Source organism: Cervus elaphus, chromosome 11, assembly GCF_910594005.1.
Source record: "Cervus elaphus chromosome 11, mCerEla1.1, whole genome shotgun sequence".
Taxonomy (NCBI): Eukaryota; Metazoa; Chordata; class Mammalia; order Artiodactyla; family Cervidae; genus Cervus; species Cervus elaphus.
The window spans coordinates 56,102,592-56,128,820 of NC_057825.1; the positions used below are offsets into that span (position 1 = coordinate 56,102,592).

At 44.6% G+C, this 26,229-nt stretch overlaps 1 protein-coding gene across 11 annotated transcripts in view; it reads right to left on the reverse strand.

Moving 5' to 3' along the window:
• Positions 1–26,229, reverse strand: part of REEP1 (receptor accessory protein 1) — a 129,390-nt gene that overhangs the window by 55,225 nt on the left and 47,936 nt on the right. For all 11 annotated transcript variants that reach the window (XM_043917806.1, XM_043917815.1, XM_043917810.1 and 8 more), the window contains exons 2-3: positions 16,915–16,987; positions 258–334 (exon numbers count right to left, since the gene is read on the reverse strand). In XM_043917806.1, the coding sequence (XP_043773741.1) occupies positions 258–334; positions 16,915–16,987 (150 nt within the window). The remainder of the gene's footprint in view (positions 1–257; positions 335–16,914; positions 16,988–26,229) is intronic.

Here is a 26,229-nt window from a genome sequence, read left to right on the forward strand (position 1 = left end):
ACCAACTCCATTAATTGAAGAATTTTGTTTATCTTGCCCATCATTATAGGAACAATACCTGCTCTGATAAGGGCATTCAATAAATATTTACTTGAAGAACAACTTCATAGACTAGTTGATTTGAAATGTTCCAGTGAACATCCTTGCACCTGCTTCTCTGCTGATTAGGTTTAAGACTGTTGTCAGACCTTTTCCACCTCTCCCTTGAGACTAGACAACATCTTTCCTGGAAAAGTCCCAATTCCTGGAGTACTTACCAACAAAGGAAGATGTCGGTGAATGTCTCTGCTGTGGTGAATAGTGCAAATATAATCCAGTACATCATCCATTTGACCTGTTGAAAGAAAAAGCAACAAAGCTAGCAGAAAAGGTCAAGGATGAATGGTTGCCAACTTCAAGAGAACAGGCTCCAACAGCAGATGTTGAGATGGGTCCAGGCAGCCTGGCCTACTCTGGTCATTCCTTCTCCTATCCTTCCCCAGGTTAGTCCAGTTCCACTCCAGACCCTGGGACTGCAAGCAAATAGGCCATTTCCACAACTGACCCAGGATCAAGCTCAAAGTAGACTTTAGGTGGCCTTCACTAGCCCTCAGGTGAGCCAGTGAGACCTGAAGACCAGCAGTGACTCAGGATTCAGTCAGGTCATTTTGCCAGGACTAACATCAGGTGAATAAAGTTTCTGAGCTTCCACAGAGACATACTCTGGGATGAACTTTAACCTGGCCATATTCTCTGAGATAGAATAATGGTAATCCTCACTGGTCACTTAAAAACACTTCTGAGGACTTTCCTGGTGGTCCAGTGGTTAGGACTCAGAGCTTCCACCGCAGGGGGCACAAGTTAGATCCCTGGTCGAGAACTAAGATTCCACATGCTGAGGTAGAGCAAAACAAGCAAACAAAAAACTCTTTCATGTGGGAAAGCCCTCACAGAAACTGGATCTTGTCTTTTAATCTCCCCCATGTGACCATCCTTTTCCATTTCTACTGTTTCTCTTCCCCAGTAGAAGCCTTGGTTTCCCCCTCCCCGCCCCCCCACCCCTGCTCTCTTCAACTACTGTAAGAGTCTCCTAACTACTTCCCTGACCCTTGACTTTCTCTTAACAATCCATCTTACAAACTATCCCCACACTAATCCCCCACAAAGCATGAACTCATCCTACTAACCTTCCATTTAAAATCTTCCAGCCTGCAGAATAAAGTCCCAAGTCTTTAGTCTGCTCCTCCTGTTTTTTTGAAATGGTGGGGTAGTTTGCATTGGACTAATCCACTTGCCAATAATGATAATAAACTCAGAACAAAATGTTTTATTTTATTCTATCTATCTTTGGCCACACCATGTGGCATGTGGGAAATCTTAGTTCCCTCACCAGAGATTGAACCTACACCCTCAGCATCAAAAGCACAGAGTCCTAACCACTTGGCTGCCAGGGAATTCCCTAAACAAAGTATTTTAAAATAACTGTCTGAAGGCTAGAAAAGCTATCAAAAGCTGGCAGAAACTGGAAAGGATCCAACTCTTGAAATGTGGGGACCACACAGAGTAAATCCACGTGGATGCAGCTAAAGAAACCACCCGGCCAGCAAATCATGGGGTAGATAGAACTCCAGAAGAAACCCATAGCCAAATTTGCCTGAGGAAGTGGAAAATAAGAGTTTTAGACTGTCAAAGGTGCTGGAAAATGAAAAGGAAAAATCCTCAGTAAAAGGGAAGTATAAGTCATAAACCAAACTCACATATAAATTCCTTTCAATTTCTTAGCTGGCTCCTGAATTGTACAGAATCAGGTACTATTCCAAGGTGGCTGAGTAAAATACAGCTAGGAAGTGGAGAGTTGAGCAGAGATTCAGTTTCTGCCCACTACAGGAGAAACAGAGTTTGGAGTTCAAGTTTTGCCTAATTAGAGGAGGTTGGTAAACATTTGGGAATTTCCAGGGGAACATCTAAAAGGTCATACTTCAGGAATAAAAATTACAACCTAGGATTTAAGAGATTAGCTCTAGGATTAAGAGTAAAACTGAAATACACCTGCCCCAAGAAAATGTAAAACTTAACTACCACAAGATCAAGATGATCTGTCAGAAGTTAACTGCCTGCTAGAATAAAAACTAACATTCTTCACAAGAAGACAACACAGATCTGGAATTCCTATGATCAAGTATACATAAAAATTCCAACAAACAAAAAAGGTGTATATATATGTGTGTATATATATATATATAAAGAAACAGGAAAATATACTCCATGGTTAAGAGAAAAACTAGTCAATAGAAACAGATCTGTATTTGACTTAGATGTTACAATTAGCAAAGATGTTAAAAAGTATAAATGTATATTGAGACAACTAAATATTCACACGTAAAAGAATGAAGATGGACTTCTACCTCACACTATATACAAAAAGTGAACTCAAAATGGATCAGAGACTTAAATGTAATAACCTTACAAGAAAACACAGGAGTAAATTTTTGCCGCCTTGGGTTAAAAAATGTTTTCTTAGATGTGACACCAAAAACACAACCAACAAAAAAAGAAAATAGATATATTAGACCTTGTAAAAATTTAATATTTTTGTTCTTCAAAAGATATCATCAAGAAAGTGAAAAGACAACCCACAAAATGGGGGAAATATTTGCAAATTTGTATCTGACAAAGTATTTGTATTGAAATAATGAAGAACTTATATAGCACAACAATAAAAAGATCAAACCCAGGTCTCCTGCACTGCAGGCAGATTCTTTACCAACTGAGCTACTAGGGAAGTCCCAATAAAAAGACAAATAACCCAATTTAAAATGTGTCAAAGGCCCATATCTTTTAGAAAATGAATCAGTAATTAATCCAACACCCATTTATGATAAAAGACCTGAATAGCCAATATGATACTGAAGAAGAGAAACAAAGTCAGAGAACTGATACTGTCTAATTTTAAGACTTACTATAAAGCTACAATAATCAGGAGAGTGTGGTATTAGTGAAATAACAAATATATCAAATAGACTAGACAAATAGAATAGACAGCCTCCAAACAGACTGCACAAATACAATCAACTGATCCTTGACAAAGGAACAAAGGCAATTTGATGGAGAAAAGATAGTTTTTTCAATAAGCGGTGCTGGGAACAATTGGATATTTACATTCAAAAAACAAATAGATGTAGGCACTGATCTTACATCTTTCACAAAAATTAACTAAAACTATAAAATTTCTAGAAGATAACACAAGAGAAAACCTAGGTGATCTGGAATTTAGTAATTAGTCTTTTAACACACCACCATGACCCACAGAAGAAAAAAATGATAAGCCAGAGTTCATTAAAATGAAAAATTTCTGCTCTGCAAAAGATATTGTTAAAAAAAAAAGATATTGTTAAGAGAATGAAAAGACAAGCCACAGACTGGGAGAAAATATTTGCAATACGTATATCTGAAAAGGGACTTGTATCCAAAATATTCAAAGAATACTTAAAACTCAACAACAACAACAAAAATAACAACCCAATTTTAAAAATGGCAAAAAATCTGAACATATATCTCACCAAAGAAGATATATAGCAACTTAATAACGGATATTTTGTTATAAGATTTTTTTTTTTTTTACCACCACTTAACAAGACACTTATCCTAGGAGGAAAAGGATGGGTTCAGTATTATTTTTCTTAAGTATAAATATGTTAAAAAATCTATAGGAAAAGGTAGATATAATGAGTGAAGAGATGGGAGATTTCAAGAGTAAGAAGGAAAATCTTTAAAAAGAACTAAATGACAACCTAGAACTGAAAAACACAATATCTGGGGGAAAAAAATGCTTTTAATTATTGAATGGAATTTATAGCAGTTTGGACAACAAAAGATCTGTGAACTTGAAGACAAGACAACAGAGTCAAGCAGACCAAAGCCTAGGTTAGGGGATGGGGTGGGGGATGAAGAGTCTCAATACCTGAGGAACAGGCATCAAGCAGTCAAATATACATGGAATAGGAAGTTGAGAGAAGAGAAAAAAGAGAATTGGACAGAAAAATTATTTGAAGAAATACTGCCTAAAGTTTTCCAAAATTTGACCAACATATCAAACCCACAAAACCCAGTGATTTGAAGCAAGATAAATATGAAGAAAACCACATCTAGCTACATCATAGTAAAACCACTAAAAAACAAAGAGAAAATCTTAAGTTGGGGCGGGGGGAAGACATTACATACGACAGTAAGAATTACAGTTGACTTTTTATCAGAAACAATGAATACCAGAAGAAAATGAATAACATCTTTAAAGTGCCATACACACACACACAAATAGTGCCAACCTATAATTCTATACCCAGCAAAAATATCTTTCAAAAACCAAAGGCAGTTCTGGTGAATCTCATTGCCTTTGTGACACTGAAACATGTGGCAAAGTAGATCAATTAGAGGCCTTCTCTATTTAGAAAAACAGAATAATCCCTTGGGAACAAGGCTGGCTTAGTCCATCAAAAGAAACTTATCTGTGACACTAGATACTTCCAAGGTTATCTGCAGCAGAATGGGCTCCTTAGCAGGCAGCCAACAATCTTATCTAGCTGTAAACTCCATGGCATATGGGGGCCCAGGATCTAAGAATTCCCAACACTGGTATCCATATACAATGCAAGGAGCCTGAATTCCCTCTCTGGAAGTTTTTCCTTTTCAGTGTTCAAACCATGTTCTAGGGACTTCCCTGGAGGTCCAATAGTTAAGATGCTGCACTTCAGAGAATACTGGACTAAGTGTGTTTTTGGGAAGATGGGATTAGAAAGCTTGCAAGGCAAGAAATGCTCCCCAAGAGAAGGATGGCTGGGTATACATGGGAGGGAAGGGACCTGCTGAAGTCAGGGCATGAGTGACTGATAGTTATGGAACCACTCACATTAACAAGAAGTTTTTTTTTTAAAAAAAAGCCAAATTAGGGAGAAGAAGCTGAGCTCTGTGAGGCTGAGGACAATCTGAGGGTCTCGGAGGACCTCTAAGAAAAATGCCCAATGGGGCTCTGGAGAGGCAAAACTAAATCTCAGGAAAGAGACTGGGGCTGAAGACTGAAGACAAAGATGAGGAAGCCATGGCAGAGAGGAGGCTGGAAGGGATAGCCTAAAGGATTTTCTGTCATGTACTCCTTCACCTTAAAATACTTTCATGTAGAAAGAAGGATCTGAGAATGACTCACTGAGCCTAACAAGGTAAATGAAATACTGGTGACTCAGACATGGAAACCATAAATAAATATCTGGAAATGGTCTCCCGACCACTCCTCAGAGAAACCAAATGGAAGCTGTTTTTCCAAGATTTGAAATAGAACTTGCCAGGTTAGAGGGATTCTACCCCAAACTCCCTGCAAGGTGAGTGGGAGTGTGGGTGGGCCAGCACCCAGAATAGAGAGAGGAAGTTATTGTTGATTTGTGACGTTATTGTCAGGGGCAACTCTGGAGTGGACAGTTGACAGCACAACTGGGAACTCCCTCTGGACTGGTCAAGCACAGGAATGAGGAGATAGGAGAGGAGCAATGACCCTAGGTCACAACAAGAGGGTGCGAAGCAGATTTTGGTGACCTTCCATGAGTCACAGAATGGGCTGAGACCCCAGGACCCATCAGATCCTGCCCCCAGGGCTCCTGGGAGCCTGTGAAAGGCCTCCTCCATGAACTCTGGAGGCAGCAGTTTCAGTCAACTCTTAGCCTCACCTCACCTGTGGACCCTCTCCCACACCAGTCACACTAATATTCCTTAAGCCTCTCAAACTCCCTTCCACATCTGAGCTCTGCTTTGTCAGGGAATGTTTGATGGGAGGATTCCTACGTGCTGTCTCTCATGAGTCCTTTGTCCCTCTTCAAGCGGAACAGCACGCTGCTCCCAGGGACTGAGGTCATTGTGTGAGGCAGGCTTGGGTCTCCTTTAGTAAACATTCTCTTTAGGACAAAACTGCTTAGTCTCGTTCCCCTTTCTTGAGATATGGATTGTCTCCTGACCTTGTGACTAACATTACCCCTTGTTCCCTTGGTAACGGTTGCTGTACATTTGGTTTTCTGATCTCTATCATTCCCAAAAGAAGTTTCTTGTACCACAGCCTATATATACTCATAGAAAAATCATTAAAGCACCTTTGCTCCATCAGAGCTTAGGTCCCTGGGTCTTTTTTTGTCTCTCTCTCTCTTTCTCTCTTTTACTTTTTTATTGTCGACTCCGTACCACCAGGTTCCAGTCCATTAAAGGACCCCAACACTGCTTCAGTCTCACAGGGAACCCTCTCTGACAAATGAATGAGGAAGGAAATATCTGAGCCTGGTTGACAGATGAGTTGGCACCATCTGCTGGTACAAGCTCACAGGGGACAACCGTATAGTCAGAGGTGGCCCAGAGAGAGTAGGGAGGGAAATTCCCTGTAGGCAGAACTTTGAGCAGTGCTCTCAGTTCAGAAGAAGAACTGTCCTGAGGTAAGGCATTTATACTGTCACCATGTATATTAACTATATTTTCATATTTTCTGTATTCTTATTTTTAGATTTTTCTGGATGTGAATCATTTTTAAAGTCTTTACTGAATTTGTTACAATATTGTTTCTGTTTATGACTGCAAGGTATTTTGGCCACAAGGCATGTGGGATCTTAGCTCCCCAACCAGGAACTGAACTTGCATTCCCTGCATTGGAAGAAGTCTTAACCACTGGACCATCAGGGAAGTCCCATTTTCTGTGTTCTTGATGTTGTAACATCTGGGGTCTTGCTGACTGGAGAGTCTGCCTCTCCTATGACTAGCTAATTCATAGCAATGGTAAATTTCTTATCCCAGAGCAAATCTGCAAACTGAGCAATCTGGGGTCCATACTACAAACCACCTCCTTTATGCAGCTCTCACAGGATGAGCTAATATTTCCCAGCCCTAATCTTGTGGGGTCAGCTGCCAGATAACTGGAAGCAGATCCCATACCCCAGAGCCTGCTAAAATTATTCAAACTAGCCAGTCATAAGATTGCTCACTCTGCTTTGCCTTGAATTCCCCACAGAAACTGTAATAAAGGTCAATGCCCATGTTTTCCCCTTGCTCTCCCTCTAACTCCTAACTGACCCTGGTGCTTCTCCACTGGCCCTGCATGATGTGCTGAACCTCCTACTTCCAAGGAACTGTGAGTAAAAACGTCTTCCTCCATGAGTCACTTCTGTGTCTGCATGCCTTACCATAGCTGATTAGAACAAATATGGGATACATTTTAAAACACCAGGTAAGAATCTGGATAGATGATGAGGTGCTTGGAAGGGGCAAGACTGAGAATTTGGTGTTGAGGTGGTTTAGAAATTATGTGGATGGGTCCATAGAATGCAGATATTTGTGGCTCATGCTAATGCTCACCAGAAGGTCCCAATGGCAGAGGAGGCTCTTGGTAATCAGGTGGATGAGATGACCAGTTCTGTCGATGTCTGTGAGCCTTTTACTTCAGGCATGATATTGCTTGATCAATGGGCTTATGTAGCAGTGGTCATGTGGACAGAGGAAACACACTAGCTCAGCAATGTGCATTTCTCTCACCAAGGATGACCTGGCCATGACCACTGCTCAGACAGCAAGTTGCCAACAGCAGTGACTAAGCATCTCCAGGATGGTACCATAACTCAAGGCACCAGCCAGCCTCCTGGGAGCAGGCCATCATACCAAGCCCCTTCCTTCATAGTAAGGGTAGCACAGAGTCTTTCTGGAATATTCATTTATTGGGCATATGGGCTTGCTTTCCCCACTGCCATGTTTCTGGCATCCACACAAGAAACTGTGGACTCCATTGAATATCCTTCTCATTTTGATGTATTCCACCCAACATTCCCATGAGAGGAGCCTGGCAGGTCCGTGGTGTCATAAAGAGTCAGACACGACTGAGCACACACACACATACCCAACACTGCCTCTGACCAAGGGACCTCTTTTACAGCCAAAGAAATGCAACAATAGGCTGATGTTTTGGGGAATCTCTGGTCTAATCATGTATCCCAATGCCCAGAAGCAGCTGGCCTTATATAATGCTGCAGGAGCTTCGGAGAGTGCCTGAAAAGAGCCAGGTGGTAATTAGCATTCTGGGAAGTTGCTATGCTCTCCTAGACAATGTAGTTTCCTCTCTGAACTAGTGACCAACACATGGTACTACATCTTAGCCAGAATCTAAAGGTTCAGGAACCAAGGAAATGAGGGTGGTGTTTCTTAGAATTAGGCCTAATGCTAGCTCCCTGCAATTCAAAATACGGTTCATGAGATTGCAACACTGGAATCCCCAAGGAGTTTGTCAGAAATGTAGAATCAGTTTGTTAGAAGTGTAGCGTTTCAGGTCCCACTCCAGAGCTAATGGATCAGTTCTACATTTTAATAAAACTCTCTGCTTATTCATACGCATGTTAAAGTTTGAGAATCACTGGTCTAACCCACTCAAAACACTTCAATTCTCACCCTCAAGCTTCTGAGCTCTGGTTTTTAATAATTTTAGTACTTGAAGGATGGATGCTTCCACCAGGGATATAAAATGGTTCTGATGAAGTAGAAGCAGAGACTAGAAGGTCACCTGGCCATTTCAAGACCACTATGTCACTAGGAAACAGATAGTAAAGGGCTTATGGACTGCAAGAAGATCCAATCAGTCCATCCTAAAGGAAATCAGTCCTGAATATTCATTGGAAGGACTGATGCTGAAGCTGAAACTCCAATACTTTGGCCACCTGATACAAAGAGCTGACTCATTTGAAAAGACTCTGATGCTGGTCTTTTCAAGATTGAAGGTGGGAGGAGAAGGGGACAACAGAGGATGAGATGGCTGGATGGCATCACCAACTCAATGGATACGAGTTTGAGTAAACCCTGGGAGTTGGTGATGGACAGGGAGGCCTGGCATGCTGCAGTCCATGGGGTCGCAAAGAGTCAGACACAGCTGAGTGACTGAACTGAACTGAACAGAACAGGGCTTTTGTAGGGTAACTGATACTGCTTATGAAGGGGAACTAGAGTTGCTATTATACCATGTGGTGGGAAGGAGGTTGGATGGAGGTTAAGAATCCTTTAGGGCAGCCATCCCCAACCTTTTTGACAGCAGGGACCAGTATCAATTTCTTGGAAGACAATTTTTCCATGGATGGGGGTTGGCGGGTGGTTTCAGGATGGTTCAAGTACAGTAGGGTTCGTGCTCTTATGAGAATCTAAAGCCACTGCTAATCTGATAGGAGGTGGAGGTCAGGCGGTAATGTGAGAGATGGGGAGCAGCTGTAAATACAGATGAAGCTTCACTCGCTTGCCCACTACCAAAATCCTGCTGTGTGGCCTGGTTCCTAACAGGCCATGAATACAGGTTTGTGGCCTGGGGGTTGGGAACCTCTGCTCTAGGGGATCTGCAAGCATCGTTTTGTTCAGAGGTAAAAGTCAATGGATCATTACCACAAGCCTCCAGAGGCAAGACCACTAAGGCCTCAGATTCCCCAGGAATGAAGATTTAGGCCACAACCTTGGAGAAGAGAAGAGGGCTTCCCTGGTGACTCAGATGGTAAAGAATCTGCCTGCAATGCAGGGGACCTGGGTTCAATCCGGGGTTGGGAAGATCCCCTAGAGAAGGAAATTGCAACCCACTCCAGGATTCTTGCGTGAGAATTCCCATGGACAGAGGAGCCTGGCAGGCTACTGTCCATGCGGTTGCAAAGAGTCCAACACAACTGAGCCACTAACACTAACACTTGGAGAAGAAACCACACTCACTAAAGTTGAAGGCACAGGGAGCATGGACTGGATGGTAGAAAAGGAAAAGTAATAGGAAACTCTGTGAAAGACTTCGGAATGGGTGTCCTGTGGACTGCTAGGTGCTAACCAGAGCAGCCTCCTGAATTATTTTAACTCTGCAGGTGTGCTGTTTTACAATATCTTTGAGTTATTTTCCAACTTTGTGAGTGACCAAAAACTGACTGCAATGCAGATAATTTAGTCTATAGAGGTGAACAATAATTTTGTCCAGTGGAGATACAACTGGGTCCAATGATCACATTTCCCAAGAAATCAGTTGAATATCTATGAACAAACATTTCATCATACCTCATTGCTTACATATGTATCTGTTCTTTGGAGTCTCCTTTGGACTGTTTTCTTTTTTAACACCTTATTGGTTCCCACATTACTCAATGAGTTAAGTAAAATTTTCAACATGTGTTAATTTTATATTTGTATAAGAATCATGATTTCACCCCTTATTTTTTTTTAATTCAGTCAGTTCAGTCGCTCAGTCATGTCCGACTCTTCGCGACCCCAGGGACTGCAGCACGCCAGGCCTCTCTGTCCATCACCAACTGCCAGTTTACTCAAACTCATGTCCATTGAGTTGGTGATGCCATCCAACCATCTCATCCTCTGTCATCCCCTTCTCCTCCTGCCTTCAATCTTTCCCAGCATCAGGGTCTTTTCAAATGAGTCAGCTCTTCACATCCAGTGGCCAAAGTATTGGAGTTTCAGCTTCAATATTGGTCCTTCCAATGAACATTCAGGACTGATTTCCTTTAGGATGGACTGGTTGGATCTCCTTGCAGTCCAAGGGACTCTCAAGAGACTTCTCCAACACCACAGTTCAAAGGCATCAGTTCTTTTGCACTCAGCTTTCTTTATAGTCCAACTCTCACATCCATACATGACTACTGGAAAAAACAACAGCTTTGACTAGATGGACCTTTGTTGGCAAAGTAATGTCTCTGCTTTTTAATATGCTGTCTAGGTTTGTCATAAATTTTCTTCCAAGGAGCAAGCATCTTTTAATTTCATGGCTGCAGTCACCATCTGCAATGATTTTGGAGCCCAAGAAAATAAGGTCTGTTACTGTTTCCACCATTTCCCCATCTTTTTGCCATGAAGTGATGGGATCGGATGCTATGATCTTAGTTTTCTGAATGTTGAGTTTTAAGACAACCTTTTCACTCTCCTCTTTCACTTTGTTCAAGAGGCTCTTTAGTTCTTCTTTGCTTTCTGCCATAAGGGTGGTGTCATCTGCATATCTGAGGTTATTGATTTTTCTCCTGGCAATCTTGATTCCAGCTTGTGCTTCATCCAGCCCATCATTTCTCATGATGTACTCTGCATATAAGTTAAACGAGCAGGGTGACAATAAACAGCCTTGATGTGCTCCTTTCCCAATTTGGAACCAGTATGTTGTTCTATGTCCAGTTCTAACTGTTGCTTCCTGACCTGCATATAGCTTTCTCAAGAGGTAGGTCAGGTGGTCTGGTATTCCCATCTCTTTCAGAATCTTCCACAGTTTGTTGTGATCCACACAGTCAAAGCCTTTGGCATAGTCAATAAAGAAGAAGTAGATGTTTTTCTGGAACTCTCTTGCTTTTTCGATGATCCAGCAGATGTTGGCAATTTGATCTCTGGTTCCTCTGCCTTTTCTAAATCCAGCTTGAACATCTGGAAGTTCATGGTTCACGTACTGTTGAAGCCTGGCTTGGAGAATTTTGAGCATTACTTTACTAGTGTGTGAGATGAGTGCAATTGTGCGGTAGTTTCAGCATTCTTTGGCACTGCCTCTCTTTGGGATTGGAATGAAAACTGAATTTTTCCAGTCCTGTGACCACTGCTGAGTTTTCCAAATTTGCTGGCATATTAATAAAAGACATACATACAAGTATGAAGTCATGACCACTGACTTAAATAAGGACTCTAGCTTCTATTCATATTTTCTTTCATTCTACGTCATGTATAGATTTACATATTTTAACTAATTTTATTTTTATTTATTCTCCTTCTCCCCTTAACATAGTATATGGGCTCTGCCAGTGATGGTTCACTTGACAATTTAATTTTTAGAGTGTTGACTATTAAGGTTAGATCCTGTCAGAGCCAGAAGAGAGAGGACTTTGCCAGAGATATGGATCTGAAGCTGGACTCAAATGAAGAAATTTGGATTTGGCAAGTATATGGTATACAATTCTTATTGGAAGAATTTGTTTTGTTTTGGGGTGAAGCAGAAAAAAATAGCTTTGTTGCTTTGCAAGGCAAAGGGGGACACAGTGGGATTGTGCCTCTCAAAACTGTGTGTCCCAACCTGGAAAGAACCGGTGAGGAGTTTTATTCTGGCCTCAAGTGGTCTCCTGATCTTCTCTGAAGAATACTTCATCAAGGGTGTTCTATCTTCCACTTGTTCTGGAAGGATTTTTTTAAAAAGCCGAAACCTAGGTAAAGGAGTGGATGCAGATGTTGTGCAGCCCAAGAAATAACTGTAATATAGATCACTATATAGTTTCATATATATAATATACAGGCATATCTCCTTTTATTTTTTTTAAATGCTCTTTGCAGACACTGAGTTTTTTCACAAATTGAAAATTTGTAGTTAAGCAGATATACTGGCACCATTTTCCCAACAGTGTTATTTTTGAATAAGGGTGTATATAGTTTCTTAGACATAATGTTATTACACACCTAATAGACTATAGCATAGTGTAAACACAAGTTCTGTATGCTCTAGGAAAATAAAAAGTGCATGTGACTTGCTTTTTGGTGATACTCATTTTATTGTTGTAGTCTGAAATCAAACAGGCAGTATCTCTGAGGTGTAGGGTGTGTGTGTGTGTATATTTTTAAAACTCCTAGCATCCAGGGACTTCCCTGGCAGTCTCCTGGGTTGCACTGCAGGGACACATGTTCAATCCCTAGTCAAGGGACTAAGATCCTGCATGCCTCATGGTGTGCCAAAAAAAAAATTATGAACTACTAGCATCCAAAGCATTCTAATCTGGTGGGCATCTCCCAGAATGTGGGTCTTTATGGAAGGCAAAGTCTATTACCCAGAGTTGGAAAAATCAAATGTCCCTATCCAGGGTTTTGAATCTTCATGGGATGTTCCAAAGGCAAGAATGTTCCAAAGGCATGGGCAGTTGGCAGCCAATTTGGTAGTGGTGACCTGGGCAGCAGATTCCTAACCAGACCCTTCCTGCAGCACAAGCTTGGCCATCATCCAGCCTTCTCAGACCTTCCCCAATTTCTGAGTATCTTTCCCTAGCCTTCTAGTTAATTCTATGAAAGTGTTAGTCGTTCAGTCGTGTCTCTTTTTGACCCAGTGGACTATAGCTTGCCAGGCCTCTCTATCTGTGTAATACTCTAGGTGAGAATACTGGAGTGGGTTGTCATTTCCTCTTCCAGGGATCCTCCCAACCCGGGGATCAAACCCAGATCTCCTGCACTGCATGCAGATTCTTTACCGTCTGAGCCACCAGGGAAGCCCTATAAATTCCTTTCTGTTTAAGCATTTGCCCATCAAACCTTGACTAGTGTAGTAAGTTTGGAAAGACATAAAAAGCTATGACTGTCGAGAGCAGTGTCTCTCAAATTAAGGATCTTGTCAAAAATGCCGATTTTTGAGCAGAGTACAGGTAAGTACACCTGACACTAACACTGTAAATCAACTATACGCCAATAAATATTAAAAAACTGAAAGTAAATAAATACAATAAAAATAAATTTAAATGATAACTTTTTTAAATGCCAATTTTTATTTCAGAGGTTTAGGTAGGGCTTGAGATTCCAAGTTCTAACAAGCTCCCAGATGATGTGGGATAATGCCAGTCCACAGACCACTCCTTGGGTGCTGAACTCAGGAGTGCTGAATGCTTGTATAGAAGTGGCTAGAGAGTAGGAAGGCGCAAGATCAACAAGGTTCAACACTATCTAATGGAGTTCGGACTTGATCCTGCAGGGGATAAGCAGCCATGAAAGGACCCGGGGGAGTGAGATGAATAGATTTCCATTTCTCGAGGGCTTGTAGACGTGATGTAGACAACAGAGCCTGAGAAGACAGGAGGCGGAGGAAGCAGGGAGGGATCCGGGGGGCAGAACAACAGCCTCCACCCCCAGATGTCCTCTTCTGCATCCCCAGAACCTGTGCATATGTCACATTATATGATGAAAGGGACTTTGCAGTTATTAAGTTAAGGGCTTTCAGATGGAAAGATAATCCTGGATTAACCAGGCAGGCCCAATGTAATCACAGGAATCCTTGCAAGTGGAGAACCCTTCCCAGCCAGAGGGAGACGGGATTACAGAAGAATACACAACACTGTGTGTACTGTGTGTCAGATACGCAACACTGGTGACCCTGAAGGTGCAGGAAGAGGCTTAAGCCAAGACACGCAGGTGGCCTCCAGGAACTGGAAAATGCGAGGAAGTGGGCTCTCCCCTTCAGCCTCCAAATGGAGGCTTGATTTCAACCAGGGACACCCATCTGACTTGACCTCTATAACTGTGAGATAGCACATTTTTGCTTTTTTGGTTTGGTTGCTTTTAGTCTTTTTTTGGCAGGGGTGTGGGGCAGCTGTACATAGGGCTTGTGGTACCTTTGTTCCCCGACCAGGGATCAAATTTCTGCCCTTGCAATGGAAGCATGGAGTCCTAAACACTGGACCACCAGGGGATGCCTGCATTTGTGTTCTTTCAAGCCACAAAGCTCATGGTAATTTGTTACAGGGGCAAAAAAAAAAAAAAAAAAAAGGATATAGGAAGACACTGGGATATTCAGGTGAACAATGATGAGAGCCTCATTGAAGAGAAAGTATTAGTCTCTCAGTCATGTCTGACGAGTCTTTGAGACCCCATGGACCGTGGCCTGTCACACTCCTCTGTCCTTGGAATTCTCCAGGCAAGAGTACTAGAGTGGGAGGCCATTCCCTTCTCCAATGGTTCTTCCCCATCCAGGGATTGAACCCGGGTCTCCTGCACTGCAGGTGGTTTCTTTACTGTCTGAGCCACCAGGGAAGATCTCATTGAAGAGAGAGGGCAGCACAAAAGGAGAGACCTGGTTTGAAAGATTATTGAGACGATAGAGAGGGAGGGTCATAGTTACCAGCCGGGTGTGTGGGTGGGGATGGGTGGTGAGGAGAGGCAGGAGTCAAAAGAAGTTTTCAGGTTTCTCTCTCGGACAAAGGGGTCTGTTGGTCAAAAGGAAGGAAAGAAGTGAGTGTGAGTCTGAGTGTGAGAGAATGTGTAAGTGTGCATGCAAGTGTGTGAGTTGAAGGCATGTGAGAGATCCCAGAAAAAGGAAGGAGTCTCCCTTAATACCACTGGGCTCTTTCTTTGCAGTTCCATTTTTACCGAGAAACTGGCTAATCTTAACTCTCAAGCTTTCCCTCCTGAGAACAGCACAGCCAACATAAACAGCTGCTCTGCCTGTCAGTTATATTTTTCAGTTTAAATTAATGAATTGCCATTCTAGTCCTGCACCAGGCTCCCCTGAGTTTAATCAGGGCAAAACAATTCCCCGGGGTTCACTGTCTCCCGAATGAGTGGACAGAATTGAGTTTTGTACCCCTGCAAAGCGGAGGATCAAGGAGACCTTGAACTGTGGTGACCCCAGTTTCGCCTCCTTCCTGGGCACAGCGTCCCCAAGTCCCTGGCTGGAAGGGGTCAGAGAAAGGGAGGGAGACGTGGGGAGGCTGCCCAGTGCTGTCCCCCAGGCCAAGTCAACTAGGAATCATGAAGTTTTGTGCTTGCAACTTCACTGCTATTTATAGTTCACACTCTGAGATTCCTTCACGTACGCTTATCCAGGACCCAGCCTCCAGAGGGGACATGCCCCATTTGGATCCCCTGCATGGTAGCAAATGCAAGCCAGGCAAGCCGTTCTGGGAAACTCTGAGGGGGTGGAGGTAGGTCTGTCTGAGTTGATCTAGAGGTGGCTGGTTCCATCCTAAAGACATCATGGGAAAGCCAAGAAAATAACTTCAGGGCAGGTTACTGCTCTGAGTGATTTCTTTAGCTGTGCCTAACTTGCCAAGTGACCTCTTCTGAGTAAAAGGAGAGCAAAGATCCTTTTTCCCTCCCAACGCTAAGGGCTGGGACTGTTGATATCAACCCACTGCTCAGATGAGGAAATCAAGGCTCTTGGAAGTTAAAGTTCGTATCTAGTATTTTGTCAATCAAACATCGGAGCCAGGACTTAACTTGTCTTTTGATGACAAAAATCTCTATCCTTTGTACTCTGACTGAGGATTCTGTCCCCTCTGGGGAGGGACACCCCCCACCCCCTACTCCCCACAGGCCTTTGTCGATCAGTGGTAGTCTGAGGTTTCTCCTGCCTGGAGGTGCCCAGAACACTTAGGGCTGTGACTGGGGCACCCAGATCACCCAACAGTGACACAATCCTCCCACCAGTAAGTCTTCCTAATCCCCTACCTGTGTTTCCAGCCCTTGGCCAGGTGTTGTGGAAGATAGTATAGGAGGTATATGTGGAGGATGGTACGGCCATAGGAGGATGGTAGCTCCTGTTCTCTAAAAGTTTATAAAGCAACAGTGCTTAGATCGTGGGGTGCTCAAACCACAGAACTGGAGTGGGGTTCAGAGTTGCTGAACCGGGTCTGTTGGACATTAGGATCCGAGTCCCTGCCCCCAGTGCAAGACTGTTTCCCAGTAACATTGCCTTCCGCTCCAGACAAGGAAACTGACACTCAGAGGATGAAGTCATACTTACAAGCCCGTGGCCTGTGGCCTCTGGCAGCCTCCAACTCTAGCTACCATTTCCTCTTGCCAGGCCTCCCTGCTCTCATCACTTCCACACTCTACTTGTAACATCGCTGTTACTCAGCATAGTAGTTCATTTGTTTAAAATAATGCTTCATTATGTCACAGTCATGACCACCAGTCAATGAAAAAATTGTGTGAATAGGCAATCATCTCTTTTCCTATGGCCTCTACCTCATGACTCTTCTTAAAAGGGTATGGAATCTCCTTTAACCTTGCTAAAGGGTAGCAAGGTTAAAGGAGAGGACTCCTGGGTGATATCTGGCAGGTCACTGTACCACGCTGCTCCCAGCACCCACCAAAGAGGGCATCTGCTCTGCCTCCACTTCATGCTCAGCCTCCCCCACTTAACCCCATCATCACCCACCCCACCCACTCAAAAATTGTGCTACTTACATATTCTTTAATGTCCTTTGACTTCACAGCCTTGTAGGAATAATACGCAGGGTAAAGAGTGCCAAATATTAGCCTGGAGGGAAGAGAAAGAGGGAAAAAGTGAGAAGTGTGATTTTCACTCATTCTGTTTGGTGGAAAATGTTGTCTTCAGTGCCAGAGCATCCTCTGAGCTACGGAACATGCTTCTGTGGGGCTTGGGTTGTTTTTCTGAAGACCCTGAAGCTTTTCTGCTCATGGCTGGGACATGCTTAGGAACCTCTATGATCTGTTACAACTCTACACCCACCCTCCTTCCATCTGTCATTTGGCAACACAGGAGGGTGGTTTGGGGTCATGGAAGCCAAAAATGGGAGGATCAGGGGCTCTGGAGGTGGGAAACCAAGCTGAGCAGCCAAGACCCCTGAAATTAGAGGCCCAGTGGATTTCCCTGCTGGTCCAGTGGATAAGAATCCACCTGTCAATGCAGGGGACACAGATTCCATCCCTGGTCTGAGAAGATCCCACCTGCCGTGGAGCAACCACACCTGCACACTGAAACTTGTGAAGCCTGTGTACCTAGAGCCTGTGCTCCGAAGCAAGAGAAGCCCCCACAAAGAGAAACCCACGTACCGCAAGGAGGAGCAGCCCCCACTCTGCAACTAGGAAAGAGTCCTTGCAGCCACGAAGATGGAGCACAGCCAAAGCTACAAATTAATAATTATACAGATGTTTTTAAAAGGCCCGATGTTCCTCCCTGCTGCTAGTCCCCATCAGATGCTCTCTTAAGCCCACCTACACCTTGGGCTTCCTTTTCTACCAAAACCACACCACTCCAAGTTTCTTCAAATTTCACCCCCTTCAGACTGGATTTCAGCATCCTGCAGTCAGAATCAGCTGTTCAGTTTGTAAATCCAACCCTTCCTCCCACCAGACAGCTAAATCCCCACCTTGCATTAACCTGCGTCCTGCTGCTCTGAAGATGTAGAAGCAAAAATAATGACACCAGTGTGACTGTTTGGGCTTCAGCTCTCACTGAGTCATCACACCTGGGGCCTTGCACCAGGTCATTAAATAATCAGACTCTGCATAACACAGCTCCACTTGCCCTCATTCTCTCTACTTTGTCCCTTCCCCACCCCCAACAGCCGAGTCTTTGCCTGTTCTGTCCTTTCCTTCTGGAATCTCTGCATCACACCCCCCCACCTCCTTCTTTGTCAGGTTGGTGCCTATTCACTCATCAGATGCCAGCTCCATATGACCTCTTCCTGGAAGCCTTCCCTGACCTCTCCCCCTAAGTTAAATCTTCCCACTACGCTCTCAAAGCATGATGCACAATTTGACCAGGGCATGTGATGTTTTGATTGACAGCATCCCCCAACTGGACTCTAAGTGCCTCAGGGCACAGAATGGATCTGTTTTGTTCAACAGTGTATTTCCAGCACCTACCACATAGGAGACTCAGTAGATACTTTAATAATTATTATTTTAATTTTATTCAGTTATTTATTTTTGGCTGTGCTGGGTCTTCATTGCTGGGCATAGGCTTTTCTACTTGTGGTGAGTGGGGGCTACACTCTAGTTGTGGTGCTTGGACTTCTCATTGTGGTGGCTTTTCTTGCTGTGGAGCGTCGGCTCTAGGGTGTGCGGGCTTCAGTAGTTGCAGCTTGCAGGCTCTAGAGCACAGGCTCAGTAGCTGTGGTGCTTAGTTGCCCTGTGGCATGTGGGATCTTCCCAGACCAGGGATTGAACTCATATCCCCTGCATTGGCAGGTGGATTCTTAACCACTGGACCACCAGGGAAGTCCCCTCAATAGATATTTTTAAATGAATGAATTGACAGGATGCTGGCACTGGAAGGGTTTCATCCTTTCACCTGACAGGTGAAGTCACCTCTACGTGTCAATTCATGTGCCAGCTGTTGTACCATCCTGGCTCTGTCCCCACAAGGGCCAGCAACGCATGTGACAACCCTATGGACAGAGCCATGCAAGGGGACACCACACTCAGGAAGCCCAAAGCCATGGCTAGTTCACCGGGAGGTGGTGGGGGGGGGGTTGTCATACAGAGGACTCCCATCAGATGCTATTTATCAAGCAGGGCTTAGTTTTACAATAAGCTGTGGCAGGTAATACCTTGACAGTCTACATTCATCAGGTTTCCATGGAAAAACAGAAAGCTAACTGAACCAAGTCTGTTTCTGGTGCTGAATGGGAAGGGGAAAGGGTTTTGTAACCTTGACTCACACAGGCCCTGCACTAAATGCTCTGCAGACACGAGCTCAGACAGCCTTGGTAATAAGAACCTCGTCCATAGACATGGCACCAAGGCTGGAGCGGCTAGTCCGAGCTTGCCTAGTTCCATGACCAGTAAGGGATAAAGGAGGGGAAGCCAGACTGGCCTCCTCTGTGCCTGACTCCTTACCAACACTGTCCACCGCATTGGAGAGCAAGGCCACGCCCTGGGAAGGCTGAAATTGTATCTAAGGAGCTAGATAAGACAGCCAAAGGGACAAAAACATAGTCTGAAAGAAAACAAGAAAATTCAAAAAGAGAGGGTGACCTCCACTGACTGTCCAGTGGCTAAGACTCTGCACTTCTAATGCAGGGGTTGTTTGGTCATTCAGTCATGTCTGACTCTTTGCAACCCTATGGACTGCAGCATGCCAGGCTTCCCTGTCCTTTACCATCTCCTGAAGTTTGCTCAAACTCATGTCCATTGAGTCCAACGCAGGGGGCCCAGGTTCAATTCCTGGTCAGGGATCCCACATACCGCAACTAAGAGTTCGAATGTCTCAACTAAAAAAGAATCCTGCATGCCACGGTGAAGATCCAAGATCCTGTGTGTTGCAACTAAGACCTGGTGCAGCCAAATATAATGTCAAAAAATTAATTAAAAAAAAAAAAAGATGGCCACAGTGCCAAAGACACAGGCAGCCCAAAGAAGTCCACTGGGATCTGTCACAAGTCAGCTCAGAGGAGGAGGTTTCCCCAACCTCCCCCCTTCCCCCCGGCCACTAGCCCCACTTCGCCCCTAAGCAATATTCTCAGATACTCAGGAGAATCCCCCTTCATCCATGAGACCTTTCCTGACCTCAGCATCCCCTGAAGATTAGGTTCCTGTTCTGTTCTTCACTGCCACACCCTGGATGGTCTCCTTTCTTAGCTCTGATCCATATCACTTGCATCAGTTTTTTCCATGTCTCTCTCTCCCACAAGACAAGTTCCACAAAGTTGACTTGATGTTGTCTGCTTATGAGTCTAACCCACACCCCTTGGGCAGAGGAAGTGCTTGGTAAATAAGTGTTTCCTCTGGGAAGCTTCAGAAAGTGGTGAAGCAAGGGTCAGAGCCACCCAAGGGATGTTCATGACTTTGGGGCTGAGGTCTCAGTAGCAAGGAGATGCTGGACAGCACCAGGCTGCTTCAGCAAAGCCTCCAGCACAAGGTCACAGGCCCCAGAGAAACAAACACGCCCTCCTTTGGCACAGAGGCCCTGGTCAATAGTCACGTCTGCCAGGACAGAGGAGCCTGCAATGCTGCAGTCCATGGGGTCGCCAAGAGTCAGATGCGACTGAACAACAAGCAAGGCTGAACAACAGCAATGGCCAGGAGAGTGTCCAGCCCCTGCCTTGAGGCAGCGTGTGAGCAGCAGGAGAGACAGGTGGAAAGTCCATCTTGACCTGACAGCCCATGGATCAGGTCTTCTGTGAACCCCAAAGGCCAGCGACACCCCCCGAGTGGACATAGAGGTGGAAAGCCTCATGAGGGCCAAGACAAAGGAGGCCTGTGCTCCATCTGCCTGGGGGACTCAGGTGTGAATGGCTACCAGCATCCCCCCACCTGGCTCCCGTTTGACAGCACAGGGACAGCAAGACAAATGTGCCTGTGCTTTCCAGTCTCCAAAAGCTCAGAAACACCGGCATGTAAGGGACTAGACCCAGTATTTCACTGCCCAGAGGAAGGAGAATGGAATGAAAAGGGCAAGTTCTCCTAAATCTATTTTGGAGAAAAAAAATAAATGAAGCAGGTCCATGCCAAAGGGGTTTGGGATTGATGTCCATTCAGAGCAAGTCCCCCTGGCCAGGCCCTTCTCTTTCCCCGCCTCCCTCAGCTCCAGACCTAACCCTAACCTCCTGGCCAGTGGCTGTTCCCCACTGAGCCACGCTTGCAGGTTTACAACGTGTCACTTCCTGGGACTTCCCTGGTAATGAGTGGGTAACAGGCAGGAAGGCCAGGGGTCTCCAAAGGGAGGAAATAGGCTGCAAGTGTCAGACATTTTTTCTCTCTCTCTTAAGCAGCAGGAGGAAGCAAACAAGTGTTAGATTTTTTTCCCCTTCTCTATACAAATTTTAAAAAGGTTTCTCTTAAAATTCTGTGTTGCCATAATGACACCTGGTTCTACCTGAACTTAACTTTTCTCAAACCTTGAGCTAACCAATGCACTTTTCTTATGGAAATGTTTGTCTTAAGCTATGTTAATGAGCTATGAGTTTACCCTAGACTCTGTCTTTCAAACCTGTATATTTAACACATACATTGTTCTCCTAATCTATGTTAATGAAACTATATATTTACTTGGAAACCTGCCTTTCCTCAAGATTCAAGTCAATAATTTTATGGCCCAGGATAACTCACCTAGTGCCAATGTTATCTCAAAATGAATATTGTGGGTGAGGGGCCTGGTGCCACTCTGAGTTTTGAGACATCTCCTTTCTATAATTAACAGCTTGCCAATAGCTATATAACATCTGGCTAAAGACTAGCAGGGGGGCACTCTTTCTACCCCCTTGTGATGTCTATGTCAGAAGCTTTCTCTATCTCTTTTATAGTTTAATAAAACTTTATTATACAAAAGCTCTGAGTGATCAAGACTTGTCTTTGTCACTGGCCCCGGACTGAATTCTTCTCTTCCAGAGGCCAAGAAGCGTCTTTCGTGGCTCAGCAACCACCTTTCAGTAGGCCAGTGGCTAAGATTTCATGCTCTCATAGCAGGGGGCCGAGGTTCTATCCACAGTCAGGGAACTAGATCCCACATGCCATAACTAAAGAGTTTGCATGCTGCAACTAAAGATGGAAGTTCCTGCATGTCACAACTAAGACCCAGTACAACCAAAAGAATAAAAATAAATAAACTTTTTTAAAAACGTGTGTGACTTCCTATTGGTTACCTCTTCTTCAATTTTTTAAAAATTTACTTATTTGGCTGTGTCAGGTCTTACTTGCAGCATTCAAACTCAGCTGTGGCTAGTTCCCTGACCAAGGGAGCTTGGAGTCTTAGCCACTGGACCACCAGGGAAGTCCCCCAGCTTGCTCTTCTGCCTGCATCTTAGTGCATGACCTTCCCACAAATCCACACCTCACCAACACCACCCCCCCCAAGTCTCACTAATCCTTTAAGACCATCTCAACAGAGCCACTTCTGTGAGTCTTTGATTTGTTGTCTCTCAGGATTTTCTTGACACGTGTTAAGTCTCTTACAGCTCTTATATTTTAATAATAAGACATTAAAAATAATGATATTAAAATCACTGAGTGTTCACCCATGCCAAGCACTGCTCTATAGGCTATCTATTCTCTCAGTCCTCTCAACATCAACAGGATAAGAATTCTTGTAGTGTTAGTTGCTCAGTCATGTCCGACTCTTTGTGACCCCATGGACTGTAGCCCACCAGGCTCCTATGTCCATGGAATTCTCCAGGCAAGAATACTGGAGTGGGTTGTCAATCCCTTCTCCAGGGGATCTTCCTGACCCAGGGATCAAACCGAGGCTTCCTGCATTGCAGGCAGATTCTTTTTCATCTGAGCCACCAGGGAAGCCCTAAGAATTCCTGTGCTTAGGTGCTCAGTCGTGTCTGACTCTTTGCGACCCCATGGACTGTAGCCCGCCAGGTTCCTCTCTGTCCATGGAATTCTCCAGGCAAGAACACCAGAGTGGGTTGCCCTTTCTCTCTACAGGGAAGAATTCTTACTACTCCATTTTACAGACTAGGACACTGAGGCTTACAGGGACAAACAGCCAGGAGCTAAGCTGGGATGTGACCCGGGCAGCCTGACAACAGGCTGACTGTCTTCTCCCAGGGTGGCCTGTGCTGACTGGGTCAGACCATCCAGGCCTAGGGGATTAGTGGGGTCCCCAGCACCGGACACAGCCCCTGCCCAAGTGGGTGCTGGATGAACGTCTGATGGATGAATAAATATCAAACAACTGCAACCTCTCTCCAAGGAACTTCAGCCCACTTCATATCCACATAACTCTCTCTACAAGGTCAAGAGAAAAGCTGTACAATGCTTAGGAGGAATAAAGCCACTTAAGTGCTTAAGGTTGGCTCAAGCATGGAAGGAAGGCTTGAGTGCCTTCTGTAGAGGGGAAACGAGGCTCTGTGCTCACACACTCCACCTGGTTGTCTGTGAACGGAGTCCCACCCGGCGCTCCAGAGCCACAGAGCTCTGCACCCACCCACCCTCTGCCCATGGCCATTTACCGCTCCCCGGAAGCCCCCAACCCAACCTGTTGCCTCCATGTATCTGCTTGCCGCATCCCTGCTATCTTGCCCTTCATTCCTCCCCTTGCTCCAAACTAGGAGCTTCATCTGGGTTGCCTCCTTCGCTTTCCCCCAGCTGCAGGGGGTGGGTGGGCGCCGCAATGTGCCTCCTATGAACGCTAACCTCTGAGACAGCAGTTCCCAACTGGGAGTGGGACATCTGGGCAACATCTGGAAACATGCAGGTCATCACAACTCAGAGAACGCTACTGGCATCTCGTAGGGGGAGGCCTGGGATGCTGTTCAACATCCTACAACACACAGGACAGCCCCCCAAAGCCTGATCGGGTCCACAACATCAGAAGTGCCAAGGTGGAGAAACCCTTGTCTAGGTGCTGTTTTTCAATCCTTGGGCCCTGCTCCTTTCCTTCAGCTTAAATGACATAAGATAACTGCTTTGAGCAGGACCCAGGGGCCTCTCTTCTTTCTCCAGTTAACTTCCAAGGAGTTAAAATTTCCTAAGAAGAAAGGGCTTCCCAGGTGGCACTAGTGGTAAAGAACCTACCTGCCAATGTAGGAGACATAGAGACTCAAGTTCAATCCCTGGGTTGGGAAAATCCCCTGGGGGAGAGCATGGCAACTCACTCCAGTATTCTTGCCTGGAGAATCCCATGGACAGAGGAGCCTGGCAGGCTACTCTAGTAGCCATGGCCCGTCCATGGGGTCACAAAAAGTTGGACACGACTGAAGCGACTTAGCACTGCACAAGAAGAGAGGTAAGGGGTCTGTTGAAAGCCTGACTGAGCCCCACTGAGCCCCTCACTGGGCTCACCAAGCCAAACAACAGTGGAGGGTCCAAGAGGTTGAGCCCATGCCTGATCTCATCTTGGCCAAGTCCACAGGTTCCCCCCTCAACACTCAGTCAGCTCTGCTTCCAGCCGCCTCACCATTTCCCAGCCCTGCTGGGACCCCAGCACTGGCAGCAATATGCACCCTTGGCATTGATGCAAAATATACAATTTCTGATTATCGTCCTATGTAGGTTTTTCTATGAAAGTTTATGAATCCATTTTTTAAAATATTTACTTATTTTTATCTATTTGGCTGTGTTGGGTCTCAGTTGCAGCACATAGGATCTTAGATCTTTGTCGTGGCATGCAGGATCTTTAGCTGCAGCATGAGAACTCTTAGTTGCAGCACGTGGGATCTAGATCCCTGATCAGGGATTGAACCTGGGTCCCCTGGATTGGGAGCATGGAGTCTTAGCCACTGGACCACCAGGGAAGTCCCTACAAATCAGTTTTGATTACTTTCCAAGAGAATTAATTTCCAAGACCATTTTTACTTGCTGCTGTCACACAAGGGTCCTCCTTGGTGCTAGAGTGCCTACTGGCATTTCAATAAATATGCTATAATTTTTAAGATGGAAAAAACTTAAAACAGGAGAGAGAGACCTGAAGTCTCCCATATGTACTCTTTTCTCATATTTTTCTTTCTTTCCTTCCCCCAAATAACCTCCTGAATTCAGTGTTTCTCATTCTATTTCTCACTAATATTTCACTAACTCTGTAAGCCATGCTGAAACAGACAAAAATGTATTTCTATTTAAACATTATATAAATGGAATCACACTATATGTATTCCATTGAAATCTTTCTTCATTCAAACTTATGGTTTTGAAATTTTGATCCATACTGAGACTTGTCTTTCTAGATCTTTTTTGTTGTTGTGTTGGGTCTTCATTGCCGTACACAGGCTCTCTAGTTAGTGTGTGGGATCTTAGTTCCCTGATAGGAGATCAAACCCACATCCCTTGCACTGTAAGGCAGATTCATTTTTTTTTAATTAATTAATTTCTTTTAATTGGAGGCTAATTACTTTACAGTATTGTAGTGGTTTTTGCCATACATTGACATGAATCAGCCATGGGTGTCCATGTGTTCCCCATCCTGAACCTCTCTCCCACCTCCCTCCCCATCCCACAGGTCATCCCAGTGCACCAGCCCTGAGCACCCTGTCTCATGCATTGAACCTGGACTGGCGATCTATTTCTGGAAGGCAGATTCTTAACCACTGGATCACCAGGGAAGTCACTCTAGCTCACTGTAAACCTCTGTATACCATTTCATTATGTGAATTTATCACAGCTTATTTACCCATTCTATTGATGCATATTTAGGTCCTTTCCAAGTTGTCACTATTACAAACAGAGCCAGAATGAACATTCTCATACAAGTCTCCCTGGGCACATGTGACTTACTCTAGGGTTTACACACAGTGTGGAACTGCTGAGTTGCAGGGCACAGCACCTTCTTCCAGACAATGCCAAACCACTCCCCAGAGAGGTTATACCAGTCTCTACTCCTTCCTGCAGTATAAATGAGTTCTGATGTTCTCCATTATTATTATTATTTTTGGTTGCGCTAGGTCTCCAATGCTTCACTTGGGCTTTCTCTAGTTACAATGAGGAGGGGGCTACTCTTCATTGCAGTGAGTGGGCTTCTCATTTCAGTGGCTTGTCTTGTTACAAAGCACTGGTTCCAGGCACACAGCCTTCAGTAGAAGCATGCAGGCTCAGCAGTTGTGGCACATGGGCCGAGGTTCTCCGTACATGGGCCGAGTTGCTCCGTGCCATGTGGGATCTTCCTGAACCAGGGATCAAACCTGTTCCCCTGCGTCGGAAAGCACAGGATTCTCCAGTCTTGCCAAACTAATACAGTCAGGTTTAAAATTTTTTTGCCAATCTGAAGGATGTGAAACAGTATCTCAAGTTTGTTTTAATCCATATTTCCTCAATTGCAAGTGAAGTGGATTAACATTTTATGCCTCTTGGCCATTCGGCCCCCTTAACTGAATT